The sequence below is a fragment of the Mus musculus genome, chromosome 1, assembly GCF_000001635.26.
Source record: "Mus musculus strain C57BL/6J chromosome 1, GRCm38.p6 C57BL/6J".
In the NCBI taxonomy this organism is placed as follows: Eukaryota; Metazoa; Chordata; class Mammalia; order Rodentia; family Muridae; genus Mus; species Mus musculus.
This window is the reverse complement of record NC_000067.6, coordinates 66,676,550-66,694,996: the sequence shown is the minus strand read 5'-3', so window position 1 is coordinate 66,694,996 and position 18,447 is coordinate 66,676,550. Positions and strand designations below refer to the sequence as shown.

Genomic DNA, 18,447 nt, shown 5'->3' with positions numbered 1-18,447 from the left:
TGGAAATTCATTTATATAAGCACAAGAAAATAATATTAAAACAATGGGGGAAAGTTTTAAGTCCGTCTGATCTTTAGGACATAGAAAACTACGTAAAGACTCCATTGATGCTAGTAACTTCATTTGCTGTAATTGAAAAATACTTCAACTACATATCAAATTTCTGTTATCAATGATTTTTCCAGCTGATAAATAATTTTTTTTATGTTTTGCACTAAGACTCCTCTTGGTTTTTACTTAATTATCAATACATTGTTGAATAAACACTTTATTTAGATTGTCTTTTTCACCATGGCAAAAATAGTATCTGTTTGGGCAATAAGATGTTACAGAAACAAACTTAAATTATTTGGAAGAAATGTGCATATCTAAATGTTTCCTGCGAATATGGATTCAGGAAACAGCTCTTGACTGTCTCTGCAGTGCCCTCACCTGCTTGGGAGACAGGCTATGAAGATCTGCAATGATAATGGCGGGGGAGGATGTGAGCACTGGCTTCTCTGTTCCTTCTGGCTTCCTAGCTCGGCCTGGGCTGCAGCTCTGTGGTTGGCCCGTGGCAGGAAATATGTCTGTTGGGGCAGCTGTTGGCTCTGGCTGAGCCTCAATGAATGTCACAGATCGCTTCTGATCAACTGTAAGTAAGAGGCAAACCAATAGGTAGGAGAGAATTGACTACTTAATAATGGCATGAACTAGTGATTCATCATAAAGACATTGCTGGTTTGCAATAAGTGAGATCCAGTAGGACCATTTTATGTATTTTGATTTCACCTTCTTATATAGAATAGGAGTGAAGAGAGAAAAATCATTCTACACGAGTGTCCTAAAATACGATTAGCAAAGGTTCGCTTATCATAATGACCCTCCTAGCGATGGTCCTACAACTAAAAAGCCGAAAGAGTTATTCTCTGTGCCTTTGTCTTTAGTAAGACAGAATATTCTAGTTCCTGGATTGAGTAGGAAGACTACAAACTTTTGTTTTATATTCAAGTTCAGAATATTAACAATTTACCTTGGGTTCTTCCATTTACCTAGATTCACTGAGAATGGGGAGAGGTTGGGAAAGATGAGGAGAAGAAAAAGTAGTAAAGTTTCCTGCTCTCCGTATCCTAAGACCTCGCTCTCTAAAGGGGAGCTGATTGCATCAGCTCAGTTTCTGCAGGATCAGAGGGAACCCAAGGGGTCTCTCTCACCAGATGGTTTTGTTTTAGGTTGAATGCTCCTGCGAGTGGTGGACAGTCGAGCTCCATGGCGGTTTCTGGGTTCCGTTTGAGTCTTCTGCCTTGACAGGAGAGGGCGTCTTAGCTGAAGAAAATAGATAAAAAATAAAACTGCAAGAAAGTCCAACTGTCTGGGAACAAGAGACACCGTGGGGTCAGGTGACTCTGACTCAGCTCTCCTACCTGTTCCTTCCTGTAGCCTTGGAACATTAATGGATGCGAAATGCCAAATTTGAGAATTTCAGTGGCTAGGAAACCATAAATAACACCCAATGCCTGACTTTTGCATACTATGTTCAGCTATTGCTGAACATATCTCAACTCTCAGAGAGATACATTAAGAAACCTGAGCCTCTAGTAAAACATTAGACTCAAGAAGCACCCACAGATGCAGCAGGCAGAACTTCACTCAGATTTTTATTTACAAAATCATATGTGAGCCAGGAAAGGTGGGTGCACCTGGAATCCTCGTACTCGGGAACGTGAGGCAGGAGGATTGCCTGTGACACCAGCTTGGACTATATAGTGAAACCCTATCTGGAAATTGAGAAATAAGAGATGAGAAGAGAGAGGTGTGAGGGGGACAAGGAAGAAGGGGGCAGAAGGGGAAGGAGAAGCTGCTGAGAAACAGAGGAGTCTCATCTAAGGAAACCAGTCCTCTACTACCACTCTCAGGCTGGCTATTAACTCCGCGTGACCCAAGGCTGGCATTAAACTCCTAACCCCCCTCCCTCAGCCCCCTAATGTGGGAATGTGGGTTTGCTCCACAGCACCCAGCTGGAAAAAAAAATCTTTTGTTTCAGTATTAAATTAAATCCGGGTCTCAAAGTAAGGAAGGACCCTGTCTTTGTCTCTCTGTAAAAGAAGATGTCCGGTGAACTGTGTAACAGCAAGCTCAAACTCTGCCAGTGAGTCTGGCAGCGAAAGAAGCTTGCCAAATGGAGAACAAGAAGACCCATTATAAGCCCCATGTCCCTTAGCAAAAAGTCAGCTTCTCAGAACAACAGCTTCGCATTTGAAATAGAATCCTCATGTGCCCAGCTTGCCCAAGAACTTACCATGTTTAAGGCTGCTGTACATTGCTTATTTCAGGCTAGAAGACCAATTGTAATCTTAATAAACATTAGCAAGCATGTGGCTCTTCTACCATACAGGATGACTCTCTAAGCACTTCAGGGTCTTCTTACCTGCCTCAGGCCCCTCTTCCTCCCCAGTGGCTGCTGTAGGAGGACGTTCTGCTGTCCAGGTTCACTCTGTATACTTGCCACCCTGCCAAGCATCAACAGCATTAGTCTACCATGGAGACAGTACAGAGGACCATTCTTTGATGAGTGTTAGCCAAAACCACTTATATGGAACAGTCACTTCAAAGATACCATTATCTTTGAAGGATGGTTGGGAAAGAGTCCCTGGGGTAGGGTTTTTTTTTTTTTTTTTTTCTTTTTAGGCTTGGAAAGGAAGACAAGGCCTTGTAGCCCCAAGCTCTCAAAATTGAGATTCTGTTTTCAATGGCTGATGCTGTGTCTATCATTCAGTAGGACACTGGTTCAATAACACCCTTGGTTTGGGAGCCATCAAAAGGCTTAGCATGTCATATTCTAATCTCAATTTTTTTTTCCAAGGGGAATGGAAACGCTGGAAACAAATACACACAAACAATTCTGTCACACGGATGGGAACACCTGTTTCAAAACTTCCAATTTAAATGAAAATAAGATGGACAAATATTGAACACATCAGACACAGAATCCATTTGGGTGAAGGGACACATTCAACACATGTTTGCAGCCTGAAGTCTCTGTGACAGCTCAGCAAATCAGTAGTCACGTGGGCAGAAAATTTAAATACATTTGAAAGTTAATGTAGGCTTAAAAGGCTGGCAAAATAAACTGTCAGGACAACTCAATTAGCTGCACTCCAGCAAAGTGTGCAGCTGATAAAAGGAATTAGTCTGCTCCTCCCAAATTTACTGTGTATGTGTGTCTCTTATAAGCAAAAATGACTTCTGGCAGGGTCTGCTGCTTTAGTGTTGGGTGAGTCTGAACATCCTGAGATGGGCTGTGATCCCTTTTCATTCTCCATGCATGTATTATAGAGATCTACAATGGAAGAGAGAATGAAAAGAGAGATAACACTGTGCCCAGATGACGTTTTAATTCTGTGGTTGATGTCAATGTGATTAATTGATTTATGGTTAAATAACATCTTTGCCTTTGCAAAAGGAGAGTCATCTACAGATATTGCTAGGGTAAAACATTCCACAGAGGAACCCAGTCAGCAACTGTCCAGAAAAAAAGAAAATGATTATATCTACACATTCCTATTTTTATCGTGTGCTATATAAATACTTCATTGCACTTTTAGTAAAAGAAATTAGCAGCAAGATGGGCATTCAGATGCTTCTCATGTTGGTGTAGTCAAAGCTACCATTTATTTAAAGTCCAACTCATGTTTTCACTAGAAGAAAGAGCAATGATTTTCAATAAGATCTGCTAAACTTTCTTTAAAATAGGGATATGATTACAGCATCTGACTGATGTATGCAACCCAAAACTCTTCAAAGAATACTAGAAAAAGGAGGTGTTTAAAATTTCTTTGCTTCCCCAAAGATCAAGCTCAAAGGATTGATGTGCATTATCTTTATGACTTTGTAGCACGTGTGAAGGACATCTATGCTAAAGAAACAGTGCAGCCCATTCTGATAATCAATTCAGACTATGTTGCTAGCATGTCTGGAATGACATCTCCTTATTAATTATCCATTGGAAAGCACATATATGCACACAAGTAAAAACACATTTCTTCCAATACCAAGCAAAGCTACCGTTGGACTGGATTCTTCATTGACATCTAGATGTTACCTCAGTTCCCTTGGCCATAAAGGGAGGTTGATACTTACCAACTACCTCCCATTAGGGTAGAGAAAAGAAGTTAGTTGATGGGAAATGATTTGTGTATGGAGAGTGGCATAAATAGCATGCTTTCTTGTTTTACATTTGCTGTTCGTAATGAGTTTATTGCTTCTAGGATACTAACAGGAACTAGGTAATACATTTTGTAAATAGTTGGACAGAGAAAATGACTAGGAGGCAGTCCTCTTGTCTCATTTTTATTTAGAAATCTGAGATTGTGAGGAAAAAATGGTGCAAGAAAAGAAAAAAAAAGAAAACCATTACTTGGAGAGTTAAATGTCACAACATAACAGTAATTTCATGATGGCTATCCCATGAGGAAGATTGTGAGCCTCAACATTTCTCTATGGACAGAGAAGCTTATAGCTGAAAAGTCTATCAAGTTTCTCTAGAAATCAGCTGTTCTATGGAAATAATATAGGAATGCATACAGAAAAGATGAAATTACAGAACATGTTTCTGGAACACATCTCAGGCAATAAGTTATACTTGCCTTAGAAATAGGATGCTGACATTTGTATTTGCCATATCAATGAATTAAGTCACATAAATAATAAACAGCTAAAAAACTAACTATGAATGTAATGTAGGAAAAATTTCATTTCTTGGAGTTTATTTTGAACTGGAACTATATATAAAAATTACCTTCGATTTAGATTATGTTCTTCATATAATATAACATTTCAGCTATTTGTTGGAACCAGGAGAAAGCCAAACTCTTTGTGCTAAGAGCCTTTCTGTATTATGTTCTGTTTTCTATTTTAAATTTTTGAGGGAGTCCCATCCAGAGTCTGCCAGAACTGGAATAATCAAAAGTAGTTTCCTCATCAGGGAGCTATTCCATTTTATTGGATACTCTCAACATTTTACAAGTACTTCAGTAGGCAACTGAAATATCTATCTCATATATGATAGTTACAAAAAATAACTGAGAAGTTGAAATGAGATCAAGGTTTGTCAGAGCAGTGGATCAAATGCTAAAAGGTTTATCCTATACAGAATCCTGAATTCTTGAAAGCTTTAATTGTAAGAATGGCAGCTGATTTCTATGTCTTAACCAAACAGGGTAGAACAATAAGTATCAAAGCTAATAAAATTTTCTAAATTTATTTAGAAACAAGTGTGTGTGTGTGTGTGTGTGTGTGTGTGTGTTTGTAGCCCTGGCTGTCATGGAATTAGCTTTGTAGACCAGTCTCAAACTCCGAGATCCTTCTGCCTCAGGAGTGCTTGGATTAAACGGAAGTGCTGCCTCCAGTACAACCAAGACCAAACTTTCCAGATTTAAACTAACATCATGCAATGCATAAGTAAGCAGTCTTTTGTTGTAGAGGGGCATGGTCTCCGTCTGTTACCACAGCTGGCCTCTCTAGAGCCAAGGCTCCTTGACTCGGCCCATGCTGGCACACTTTTCCTTCTCCCTGTGTTTCTGAGTTGTTGAAAATGTCACTTTGGCAAATGATAGTAAGATCCAGATTTTAGAAAAGAAAATTCAAACAGGGCACAGTAGAGTCTTGATTTAAATAGTCTTCAAAAACTAGTTGTCATTTATAATACAAAGAAATAATTTGTAACAGGGAAATTTAGGTAATATTAGGAAAATGATTCTGACAAAGATTACCTCTTTTTATAGTTACAGCATGATGGTCTGTCTCAAAGTGTTTACATATTTGTATGCTTCCTAATATGCCTGAGAGTATTTCTTTAAATAAGAGATAGGTAAACAAGGAGCCATTCAGTAATAAAAGGGTAATTAAATTATAAAAAGTAAACCATGTATTGCAGCATATCACTTAAATAAAAAGTTAAGCAGAAGCAACAGATGATAACACTCCCAAGGTATTAAATTGGTGTGCTTTTATTGCTTCTTTCTGTACTTTTGGCTTTAGCTTTAATTTGGTTCTAGGACTCTAGAAGTGGGACATAAGACATGTGGTACGGCCATCTATACTGAGTGACTGCCTTGTGGTGGGAACTCTCATCAAGTAATGCTAAAGGAGCAACAGGCAGACAGCAAGGAAGCAAGCAGAAGGCCTAAGCTTACTCCTCCCCTTTGCAAAACAATCGTTGTTTAAAGTTTATATAACCTTCAGAACACCCAAGAAAATATATTTTAAGTGCTACAGAAGCTCAGATCAGATTGTAGGGAATAACTGGATTTTAGACATCTTGGGAGAAGCATCTTAGCAATGGCAAAGAGCACATCTGTGTGTCGCAGTGCATGTCATGGCGATGTCTTTTCAGCTACATTGCAGGTTGGTGGAATCTTCCTTGTACTTGAATAGAACCTGAGAAGGTTTCATGCCTTTCTGGCTACATATGAGCATGAGGTGGGTTATACTACATAGGTTGTTATCTCATCTGGACTACAGTCCTGCTCAAACGTGGACTGCATTCTTAATTTTTGTGAGAATAAAATGGCATGACAATTTCTTTTTAAATCAAGAGTTCACCATCGACTCCTACTTTTAAACTATCCCAACATGTCGAAACAAAATCCAGTTCTTAACTATAAACATTCAGCCTGAAGGACTTCAACTTCTCTAGATCTCTATTATTCCAGAGGTAAAATATGCCCATATGTGTGTTTGAGGAGCGTCTACAATGAGCTTCTGTAGAGCAGGGTTCTCCAGAGAAGAAAAAGTCTTCCATGGAATTTTCACTTCAATATTAATTCCCAATGGAAATTTTAAGAAATGGAACCAGACAGAAAACAATGTTTCTGATAGGCAATTTGGTAACTGGGTCTTTAAAGGGAATGCATTTGTGCAATTTAGTAGAAGTTTCCAATTGGTGTGTAAAAAAATTTTTTTTGAGTTTCCATCCACTTATCTGGTTATCTTGGTCTCTTCCTTACCCTGACTACTCAGTCCAACTTGCCTCTTTTGTCTAAGACAAGTGACTTGTCAGAAGCAAACTCCTAAACATGTTAAGCCACTAAATAAGGGGGTGGGCTTGGCAGGGCTACTACACTCCTGCTTTGCCTCTCAGTTAGCTTGGGTTAGATGTTCTTGAGGATAATGTTGAGTGTACCTCAGATCCTAAATACCAGAGTGCGTGTTAAATGTAATTCACATGGTTACTGCCTCTCTAGTTTTGGATTTTAATCATGTGCCTAATGAATTCTTGTGCAGAAAAGTAAGAAAGCCTGCCAACAAAATATCTAAAAACGTGCCATTTACTAAAATCCCCTCTTTAGTAAATGCCTAGATTTCCTCTGCTCCAAAGAGAGCTTGCTAACACAATGCCATGCAGCATATAGCAGAGATGGATGTGCTCCTGGCTGGTGGGACACCGCCACATTAATGAAATTGTTTCAAAACCCACAGCAATTTGTTCACATTTCTTCCTGACGATGGCTGCGCTTGGTGACTAACACCAAGGACCAGAGGGGAAGAGCAAGAGCAACAACAACACCAGACCAACAGCACCTGGTTTAAGATGCTCATCAAAATGCTGACATGATTGATTCCTCCCAAGACGAGCTCTCTGACTCTGGCTCTGAACTCGCCCTCGAACCTAGCACAGACATCGAGCTTTCTCCCTGTGCACTGGATGCAGCGCAGACTGAATCAGCTCAATAGCTCCAGTTTGAATCCTCAGCTCACTAGAGGAGGCCAAGTCCTTTGGAGAATTAATAAAAATAAACTCTGCCCCTGACTCCTCTTGAACACACTGGACGGTGGCTTACATTAGCAGAAGCAGAACCTGGACTAATTAGAATGCTCTCAGCACAAAGCTATCGAAATCAAAGCCTGACTAATGCTTTCTACCCTTAATGAGCCCCTAATCCTGCCTTCTAAAATTAAGGTTTCCATATGCAACTTTAAGCATTGAACAGTTACATCTTTCAAAGCATTGCTGCCCCTCCTAGACGTGGAAAGCTCTGCAGACACTGCGAACAGTTAAGGAAAACCTTCTCCAGAACCTTGTTTCTCAATATGCTTTGTCCTACAACTCCTGCTAATTAAGGTTGGACAGTGCAGGACTTGCACATTTACCAGTAAGAGACTAATCTGTCCAATCAAGGGCTCGCAAACACAAATGAATGTCATGAGTTATGAATCCAGTTTGAAAAAAAAATAGACCTGATGATGGACTAAATTTCCCATTTTCAGTTGCAGAAGAAAATGTGAAATCCAAACAAGATGCAAAGAAAACAAAAGACCTTTCACAGGAACGGCCTCTCAACATTTCCTCATCTTTGTGATAAAGCAATAAACACAAGGATATTGTACTCACTCTAGAACGCAGCCCTGGGACTGCTTTCTCTTGACATGGGACAGAGACACTCTAGTGATGGACAAGAAGCATTGCCCCTAATGAGGATTAGTTGAGAGGTGTCAATCAACAGCACAAGATTAGGAATGTTTGACGTGGTTTATCTGAGTGTTAAAGGTGCAGTACCCCTTTCTGAAGGCTTAAGCAAATAGTCTAGGAATAATGTCTCCATTGTACTACTTCTCTCACTACTCATCCAGAAAAGTTTGCATTTGGGTTTTCGTGGCAAATTTTCAAGTCCTCTTTGTGCTAGAAGCAATATTCTTTATGTGTGCTTGAACAGGCCACAGTAGCAACATGTCAAGTAGCATGTAGCAAAGAGAAGCAACCACACCAGCTGCAGTGACATTGCCATCCTCACAACATCACTGCTTTCTTACCATCTGTGGTATTAGCTAGAAAATCTGACTTGGTTGAGGACAGGGGCTCCCTGAGAGGGAGTTATTCTCAAAAGGTCCCCCAAAGGCAATTCTCAATGAACATCAGTGTGGACATAAATGATTAGGTGGGAGCAATTTAATGTTTGGTATAATAAACTTTGCGGGAAGTGTTGAGTATTGGACCCAGAGTCTAGTACATGTTAAACACATGCTTTACCACGGAACTACACCCTTAGCCCTTGGTATAGCAAATATTTTAGATGTCCATTAGACATGCCTCGTAGAGAATTCTGTTGTTGCTGTTGTTTTAACTGAGGTTTTTAGACTATTTGTGATCTCTGAACCTGTAAAGAAGGAGGGTTTGCTACACCTTTGACTTCCAGGCTCGTGAGTTCATGAACAACAACGGGCGAGGAATGGAAAGATATACCGAGACGGGCAATAGAAGACGGAGGAGACAGAGAGACAGAGGTGACAGGGAACAGCTAGTTTCCCAGCACAGACACCAATAGACAGGTAGCTTTGACACTGTACCTAGAGAGGCTGCCCTCGGCGGCCAGGCCCTGGGAGTCATCGAGGACATTAGGTTCACTGCAGGAGGGGTAGGGAGATGAAGCATTTAGGGAAAGAAAATGCAAAAAGAAAAAATAAAAAGAGAAAAAAAAACAGGAAAAGGGGGGCATGCAATTTTCTGTTTCCAAGAACTGAAAATAAGTTTAACAGAACAAGGAAGGAAAAGGAGACAGTCAACCATTTCACCTTGTGCTGGGTTTGTCAAGACATAGGACTCAAGGCAATGGGGGAAGGAAAGACTTCGGATGGGAACGACTCTCAGAGGAGTGGTCTGCTTATTGGTCAAGAGTTAAAATGAGCTCTAAATGGACATATGAGCTCAGAAATGCATAGCAGAGTAGATCTGTAGAAGATGCATCTATGATTTCATTGGTAGCCATTTGGCTAGGTGGTTATTATTTTTACCTTATCTTATGGACAAAGTATTTCAATGACCAGACCCCACATTTTCTTATACTCCCTAACATTACCACACAGAAACCACTTACCAGTAATGTCCACAATAAAAGTCTGGAAACTAATGCCATTAAGGAAAGCAAAGAAAGAGCCCAACTTCCCCTGCTAATTTTGCAATGAAAATGTCAGTAAACAAACTGAAGGTATCTTAAACAAGTTACAAGGAACTCACATCTACCTCTCTATTCTATATTCTCTAGTGACCGAATTGTAACTGTAACGGAAGCCTGTCATTTGGTGAGCAGATCATACTTTATCCATATATCTGGATGCAGCTGGGCTGATATTTGTGAATGCAAGTTGTGCTATATTTTGTCTACTTTCTTCTCAGTCCTAGCACTGATCTAAGCAACCATAATGCCTTTAATATACATACATTAAGTTGCAAAGAGTTAAGCATCTACAAAACTAAGGGGACTATTCTCAAAGAACTGACTCTAAAACACGTCTGTGTCCCCTGGAAGAGGATCGCTATTGTGGAATGGACAAAGACAGTGCTCCCTTCTCCAGTTTTCCAAAATATAATTCAATAACAAAATGGTTTGCTCTAGTATCTTTGCTTCTTTTTTGTTTGTTTGTTGTTTGTTTTAACTTCTGGTATACATTTATACTAGATAAAATTTCTCCCTGAAAATAAATTGATCTCTTATTATGCACACAGAAGAATTAGTAGTTTGACTTGTTTTGAATAACTCAAAACCTCTCTGATTAAAATTCCTATTCTAGTTTTATTCTCAAGATGAACATGTGGAGAACTATCAACTAAGAATACATTAATGTTACCAACATTAACTGTTTAATGTTACCTTTTTTGGACACATTGTTTGGCTCTTTGGTTACATATCTTATCATAAATTCATTTCTGCATATAGGGAAATTATCAATGTGAACTATTTATTGAGTGGTTTGGGTGTTATATAGTGACTCCTGTATATAAATCAGCTTAATTTGAACACATTCATATGTCCCTATAAATATTATACTCTGTGTGTGAATTGTGCTACCATGAGCCTAAGGGTACTAAAATAAGCAACAGTGGTCGGGGATACAGCTCAGTAGCCTAGCATGCACATAGCTATGTGCTGAATCCCAACATTACAAAACATAAAATAAAACTCTCAAAATCAGTCATTACCAATTATCTGAAATGAAAATATTAGTTGTTAAAAAAGACGAATTTTCATGTTGATATTTTCTATTATAATTTTATCTAAAATAAGTAAAATTCAAATATGAGTGTTTAAGTATAAATTACAGTTTTGATTCATATATTATTGTTTTCCTCATGTATAAAAGGACTAAATGACTAAGAGCCCCTGGATAGATTATTTTTAAATTACATTCTTATATTGCAGATAACACTAAAAGAAAATGCTTTAAGCGGTTTCACCATTGAATCTTAGAGATATTGGTACAAAAGTTCCCTTTCACATCATTTTAGCCTCCCTCAGCTCATAGCTGGGGAAACTGAGAGCTGTGTTTAAGAGGCCTGCTCATGGCCCACACTTTCTGCTTGGTGAAGCATTCCTACATGCAGTTGAACATGAAGGCTAAGGCTAAATGCCCAGAGTATCTAGTAAACTGCTCTACTCTTGCCAAGTACTCATTATCTTGCCTGATGATAAACCTGACATACTGACCAGAATAAAAGGATCATATTTCTATTTATGAATATCTCAATGGAAGCCAATACTTGGACCTGAAGGTGTGGTCTTATTTCGAAGCCTGGCTTAGAAATATACGATTACCCATAGAGACCGACTTGAAAATGCTTTGTTGTACAGTTTCTCTAGAGACATAACCCATGCTTCCTTCTCCTATGTCTCTATAGGATAATATGGGTGCATTTGCCCCCCAAGTGCAGACTATAAGAAAATCCTAGCCCTTTACCTTTGACTGGGTAACATGCCCACCTCAGCCTGAGGTGCAGACATGCTGGAGACGTGGCTGGAGAACCGCCTCCTTCCAATGGTGCTGAGGAGACAAGCTTCCTGTTCACTTACCACACTGGGCATGCTTACAGAGTCATCTGCAAGTGGGGAAGAGATCAAGAGTTACAAAACCATGACCCCTATCAGATAACTCCTTCCCTGTATGGGGTACAACCTCAGGGCTGTCTCTAAGGCTAAACAGTCATAGCCGTCTTTGTACATATAAAAATTTACACCCGAGGGGAAGCAATGATAACTCTTCATGGCTACACGTTTCCTACCCTCTCATACCAGAACAAAACATACATAAACTTCTCATACCAGAACAAAACATACATAAACTTCTTATTTTTATCAAAATAAACCAATGTGTACCTGCACATTAAAGATTTCAGAAAAGCTGGACTGTACATATGCATTTAACAACTATTGTAGATATTAGTTCATTTGGGAGTTGATTTTTTGAATAAGTCAATTACATTTATTTGACATTCAACGATTTCTAGCCCGTTGTGGGAAGGAATATTTCAGATATTTTAGGAAAAATGTTTGAAAACTGTAACATCCTGAAGTAAGTCCTTATTTTAAGCTAAAATTTAAAGAGGCCATTTCCCCATAGAAGCAGAAATTAATATGCCCAAATCCATGAAAATTAGCTCTGGTACAGTATTTATGTTAAGCTGATCTCAAGCTAAGTAACCTAGCATGGTTTGTTTCTTTTTTTTTTTTTCCATTTTTTATTAGGTATTTAACTCATTTACATTTCCAATGCTATACCAAAAGTCCCCCATATCCACCCACCCCCACTCCCCTGCCCACCCACTCCCCCTTTTTGGCCCTGGTATTCCCCTGTACTGGGGCATATAAAGTTTGCAAGTCCAATGGGCCTCTCTTTCCAGTGATGGCCGACTAGGCCATCTTTTGATATATATGCAGCTAGAGTCAAGAGCTCCGGGGTACTGGTTAGCTCATAATGTTGTTCCACCTATAGGGTTGCAGATCCGTTTAGCTCCTTGGCTACTTTCTCTAGCTCCTCCATTGGGAGCCCTATGATCCATCCATTAGCTGACTGTGAGCATCCACTTCTGTGTTTGCTGGGCCCCGGCATAGTCTCACAAGGGACGCATGGTTTGTTTCTAAACCGTATAAACTTCAATAAACACATTTTGTGGTTTTGCAAATGTATGTTAACATTTATTGTCATCAAATACTATTTAGAATACTTTACTTTTCTAGTATATTTTTCAAATAAAATTGTAAATATAAAAATTGCTATAGATTTTAAGTTTTTATATAATGACTTGAACTGAGTCTTGACATACTCCTTTTGTAGTGTGTTTACAAAGAAATTTTTAAAAAATATGGAAAACATGATAGAATGCATTGAACTACTACAAAAGCTTTTCCTAGATCCTCATTGTCATTTGAACTTGTGTCTTTTAGCATCTCTTTATCATTTGTTTGCTCACTAAGCAGGTGTTTTCCTCTATTGCTCCTTTTAAGTGCTGTTCGTAAATGCTACCTTTTCCATAGAATATTTTCTAATGTCATAGAAGACAAAGCGCATCGTTCTCAGGATTTCCTGTCCTGCAGCAGACAGGTCTGAATATATGCATCTATGGTTAGAAAACCAGTTTCAGTAAAAACTCATAATCTTGCTTTTATAAACTCTCTCAGATGTCACAGTTCTCTCATGCTTTACGGTTGTGATGTGGGTGAGAGGTATTAGCAAAAGTCTACAAGACTTCTGATCCCACCCCAAATATATGAGTATTGAGTCCTACCCAAGGATATCTCTGTTTATATCTTCTCCACTTTTCTTCCATAACCCCTTCCTACTCCCTAGGCCAACTTCTTATTCACAAAGTTACCTGAACATAGCGTTAGTCTTAGGAATCATAGGTGCCATCATTTCCCATCATTGAGAAGATCTTGGTAGATACTATTTCATGCATTAAAGCAAAGCAGCCTTTGCTTTAAGTTTCATATAGGAACCAGAACTTACTGTTTAAACTGCTCACTTTTGTTATTACAATACAGTCGGGGTAGAGTATTTGCCAGAGTCTTGTAAGGATGAAATCCTGAGATCAGTCCCAGCACCACCAATCCCAATCCCAACAACTATTGAATAAGACAAGATGGACTCTTTTCAATTACAATGGCAGGGTCCCAGTGTGCTGACTCATGCATGCTCATGCTGTAATGTCAGCACTCAGTGGTGGAGACAGAAGGATCAGATATTCAAGGTTATCGGCAATATAGGGGATGGAAGGCCAGCTTGGGTCTCATCATATTTTTGTCTCAAAAGAAAATAAAGGAAAAGATTTGAAAAGTAAAGTTCTCATTTTAGTCTCTTACACTGTATAACTCTGGTTGTATGTTCATGAGCAGTCCCCAGGTATCTATTTATAAGATGTTTATAATACGATTACCACCTTACATAACTTACCCCCAAACTAAATCTGCAAATATTAGTAAGAAGTATTCTGACAAAGCATGCCTTTCTTTTTCCATCTTATATACAATCACTGTAAGGGGGACATCAAAATATTCTTATTCATCTTTGTTAATTAAAATTCTAAGCTCTAGTTGGCCATCAATGAGAGGAGAGGCCCTTGGTCTTGTGAAGATCATATGCCCCAGTACAGGGGAATGCCAGGGCCAGGAAGCAGGAGAGGGTGGGTTGGGGAACAGGATGGGGGGGAGGGAATAGGGGGCTTTGAGGATAGCATTTGAAATGTAAATGAAGAAAATATCTAACAAAAAAAGGAAAAAATTTAAAAAATTCTAAGCTCAACTTCTATTTCCCCTACTTTAATATAGAAAGGGGCCTTTTGTGGGTTCTGTTTGGTATAGAGGAGCTCTTGGATATTGTTCTCAACTCTAAAGGTACAACTGTTCAATAAGCATATAAGAGCATCTAAAAACACAAGTGGAAGATAACCAATGCAGTTTAAGAAGCCCCATATATGATGGAGACATTTAATGGGAATTCACCAGTCTTTTGCTTTTAAACCCCACTTGCTTAAGCATCCATGTGCAGCCTTTATAGATCTGCTATCTTTGCAAGAGTAAATCTTTAGCACACACATTAGAAATTCCTTGGATAAATGCATTACAGGAGAGCCTCTAAACTCAAATTTAAGCTGTTTTCCTTCAGGCATCCTCTTAATTTCATCCTGGCTGATATAGATAGCTGGTGTTTTCTGAATACCACATACATATGCTCACCACTTTTCTTTGACAAATGGGACCTTGTGAGAGCTGGCTGTTCCTCTAACCTGGATGCCCAGGCGAGTTTAAATGAAATTTCTAGTGAAAGGTCAGATACATATTTTGCCCTTGAAGGTCCAAGGATATCAACTTCATTTGAAGCCTCTTTAAAAATGAATGACCATGGGGGCAGTCCTGGAAGTGGCTGGAAGGCAGACATCTTTCCTAGACCCTCGCTGGCATGGCCAGGCAGGACATATTGCTTGCCTAGGTTCTGCTCTGTGACCTACTTTCCTCGTCCTCCTCATCGGTCCGACTGAGGGTGTCTTGGGAAGCCTGTTGGGATGGTTCGCTGTCCTGCTCCCAGACAGTGCCTGTGCCTGTGTTGGAGCGAGACATGGTGGCCAGGCTCAGGCGGTAGGCAGAAGTGGATGTGCCTACAGTGCTGATAGATGTCTTTCCTTGGTAGGCTGGGGTAGAGAGAACATAAGAAGTGTAGGTTAAAAACAAATGTTTGTTTTGAAGTTCTCTTTGACTTATTTATTTTTCTTTATAACTAGAGTATCCCACACTAAGAAGTACTAAAATAAAGTTGCACAAGAGACTGAAGCAGGAAACAAACAAACAAACAAAATCAGTATTGGCTACTGGTGTAACTCTATGTGAATAGCTTCCTTATGAAGGCCTGAAATCCTTTCCAAAGAAAGGGAAAGGCTTCTGCAGTTTCTTTCCTTTGTGTGTTTATTTTCCAATTGCTAATAGGATACCAGCCAATTTTGACGTGAATTACAGATTTCAAAACCTTGGTTTTACTGTGGCACATGCATTGCCCACATCAGTAAATTGGAATAATAAGGAAACTGGTAACATTGCAATGAACCTAAAATCAAAACCAGGGCACACAGCCAAGTCATTCTCAGACTTCTTTTCTGCAGACAACAGCATGAGACACTCCTCAGCTTTGTGGCCAAAGGCCTCGGCAGAGTCTGTGGAATATCTGAATGGCAGTGTGTGGATATCACCAATATTGCATTTCTAATGTTTTTGTTTTGAACATACTGTAAACAACAGTAAACACTTTAGAAAACAAACAACAACAACAAACAAACAAACACCAAAAAACCCTCATACTTTTGCATATGGGTGATGACTGCCCTCTAATGGTAAACAATGATTTAATTTCCTCAAGGAAAGAACTGCAGAGTAAGCAATACAGACCCAAGGTGGGGGTGGGGGATGGGGAAGCACTTTCAAATAGTTTGAAATACCTTCCCCTTGTGAACCCCACTTAGCTCCTCCCCATTCTCACTTGTGGAACGTTAAGAGGGTTTAGAATCCAGAACACTAATCAAAGTCACCTACCAGCTTCACATTTTCTGTATAGAAGCTATTTAACACCTCTGAATGCCAGATTCCTCCCTTTTAAATTGGGCTTTGAATGACACATTTGCAGACATTTGTGTGGATTAAAGGAAATAACACCTGCGGAATTATAACAGATGCTTGAGAAAGTGAATTCCTCTATCAGAAAGGGAATGAAAGTATGTAAAGGCATTTTCCTCTTATTAAGTATGTAATCTTAATCACTAAAATAATATTTAAAAACAATCAGGAAAAGAATGTAGCTAAATATCGTTTGATATTTGTTTTATTGTTAGACTCGACCAGCATGATCGAATCTGCTGGTATATTAACATAGTTCAGATACACATGGTTCCCCCTAAGAGCAGTGCGTTAGGCAGAGGAGTCTTTGTAGGTTATGAGTCCAATCTGCCAGGTTCAAAGGACACCACGCATGCTTACCCGATCCACTGTGGACTGCCTCTTTCAGAATTTTCAGCTCGCTATTGAACTCTGCAATGAGAGAGCTCTTGCATAAAGGGCGGGGGATGAAGCGCCGCTCCAGCTGGTCGGAGATGTGTTGCCGGGCAGAAAGCTCCTCGTGATTTTCTGCTGGTTGGGCCAATAGCTAAAACGAAGGTATTGCATATTCAGGACCCCGTTTACCCATGTATGATGCCTACTGACGTCATAGATACAGGAAGAACAGGAAGTAATGCATAGGAAGGGGCATGGCCCACACAATGCGATTGTTTAGTGACTCTGCCCTAAGAAATTGGGACATGAGAAGAGTAAAAGGATGGATAAATAATGGAAGGAAATGGAAGCTTTAGCGTTCCCATTTTCCCCTGTTTCTTGAAGAGTAGATTTCAAAAATGCTACTGCCATGAGACCACAGTCTCCAGAACATTCCATGGGGCCAGTTTTTCTCCGGTTTTGAAAGGGACAGGGGTGATGAATGGGATGGAAGTACGTTTGGCAGACTTTAGTAGGTGAGAAGGTGCTTTGGATGTGAAATACTCTCTGGAGACTTGCTTGAGGCTGTTTTCTCACCGAACACGGTATTAACAGCCCCTGCTGACTGACCGCAGCAGCACGTATGTGTCCTGTGTATTCCACGCACCCACCCACCCAGCCCGCACGCCTGCCTTAGTGCAAAACCGCAAGTTCTTGCACAAGCAGCGCTCCACACCTTGCATTGGATGAAAGGGCGCAAGAGAACGAAGATGGGTATCCGGGTGCGCACGATGAAGTCGAGGAAGTCCCACAGGGCCAGGCCGCCCACCTTTCGCAGAGCCATCTCCTTCACCTGCAGGCTCAGCCAGTACCACTGGCTGCCCAGCTGCCTCTCGAAGCAGACGAGAATAACCTTGAGAGCTTCATAGCAGGAAGAGAGAAGAGGAGCCTGAGGGGCTGGGCCTTAGAGGAACTCTGCCCACAGCCACTGCTCTTATGGCCCATAGGCTTTGTCACAGCAGCTTAATGGGATTGTCAGCCAGGGTATTGCTTACAACCCCAGCTAAAACACAACCGAAATAAAAAAGGTACACTGGCCTGACCAAGGAAGAAAAATAATAATACCTTCATTAAAAAGGTGGGAAGTAGAATGGAATGAGAAACTTTTCTTCAAGTTTTCCTGGTCTCACATAATAAGCTCCGCTCCCCCATCATCTTCTGTAGTCCCTAACATCATGTGTGTTTCTCTCCCGGCCTGAATTTTGTTTGAGCTTGACTTCTTATGCCTTTGTTTAAGCCAGACTTCAGGACAACTGAGCACCTTTCTGGGCAACCCCTATGTATACTCTTCCTTCCTTCCTTCCTTCCTTCCTTCCTTCCTTCCTTCCTTCCTTCCTTCCTTCCTTCCTTCCTTCCTTCCTGACCACAGTAAATTATCTCTTCTTACAACGTAAACACCCCACTTTCCCATACTTCAAACTCCAAGGACTTGTTTGATTAGGGAGTCTGTGCTTGTCTCATACTCTCCCACTAACATTCACTGTGGTGAACTGCCAGGCGAGATGGTTCTCTTTTGAGGTTTCCAATTGTCAGTGCTCCTTATGCCAGTCTTTTCCTCCTGGTCTACTTCTTTCAGGGGCAATGAGTAGCTCTCTATTATTCCACAGAAAGGCAATCACTAAAGGCA

At 40.1% G+C, this 18,447-nt stretch overlaps 1 protein-coding gene across 21 annotated transcripts in view; it reads right to left on the bottom strand.

Moving 5' to 3' along the window:
• Unc80 (unc-80, NALCN activator) overlaps positions 1-18,447 on the bottom strand; it is a 231,236-nt gene that overhangs the window by 4,154 nt on the left and 208,635 nt on the right. For 15 of the 21 annotated variants that reach the window (XM_011238545.2, XM_017321267.2, XM_011238543.2 and 12 more), the window contains 8 exons: positions 17,497-17,681; positions 16,767-16,932; positions 15,254-15,433; positions 11,710-11,848; positions 9,325-9,381; positions 2,408-2,489; positions 1,194-1,305; positions 433-632 (listed from right to left, as the gene is read on the bottom strand). In XM_011238545.2, coding sequence (XP_011236847.1) covers positions 433-632; positions 1,194-1,305; positions 2,408-2,489; positions 9,325-9,381; positions 11,710-11,848; positions 15,254-15,433; positions 16,767-16,932; positions 17,497-17,681 — 1,121 coding nt within the window. The remainder of the gene's footprint in view (positions 1-432; positions 633-1,193; positions 1,306-2,407; positions 2,490-9,324; positions 9,382-11,709; positions 11,849-15,253; positions 15,434-16,766; positions 16,933-17,496; positions 17,682-18,447) is intronic. The other 6 variants (XM_011238544.2, XM_017321273.2, XM_006496093.3 and 3 more) reach the window with 3 other exon arrangements.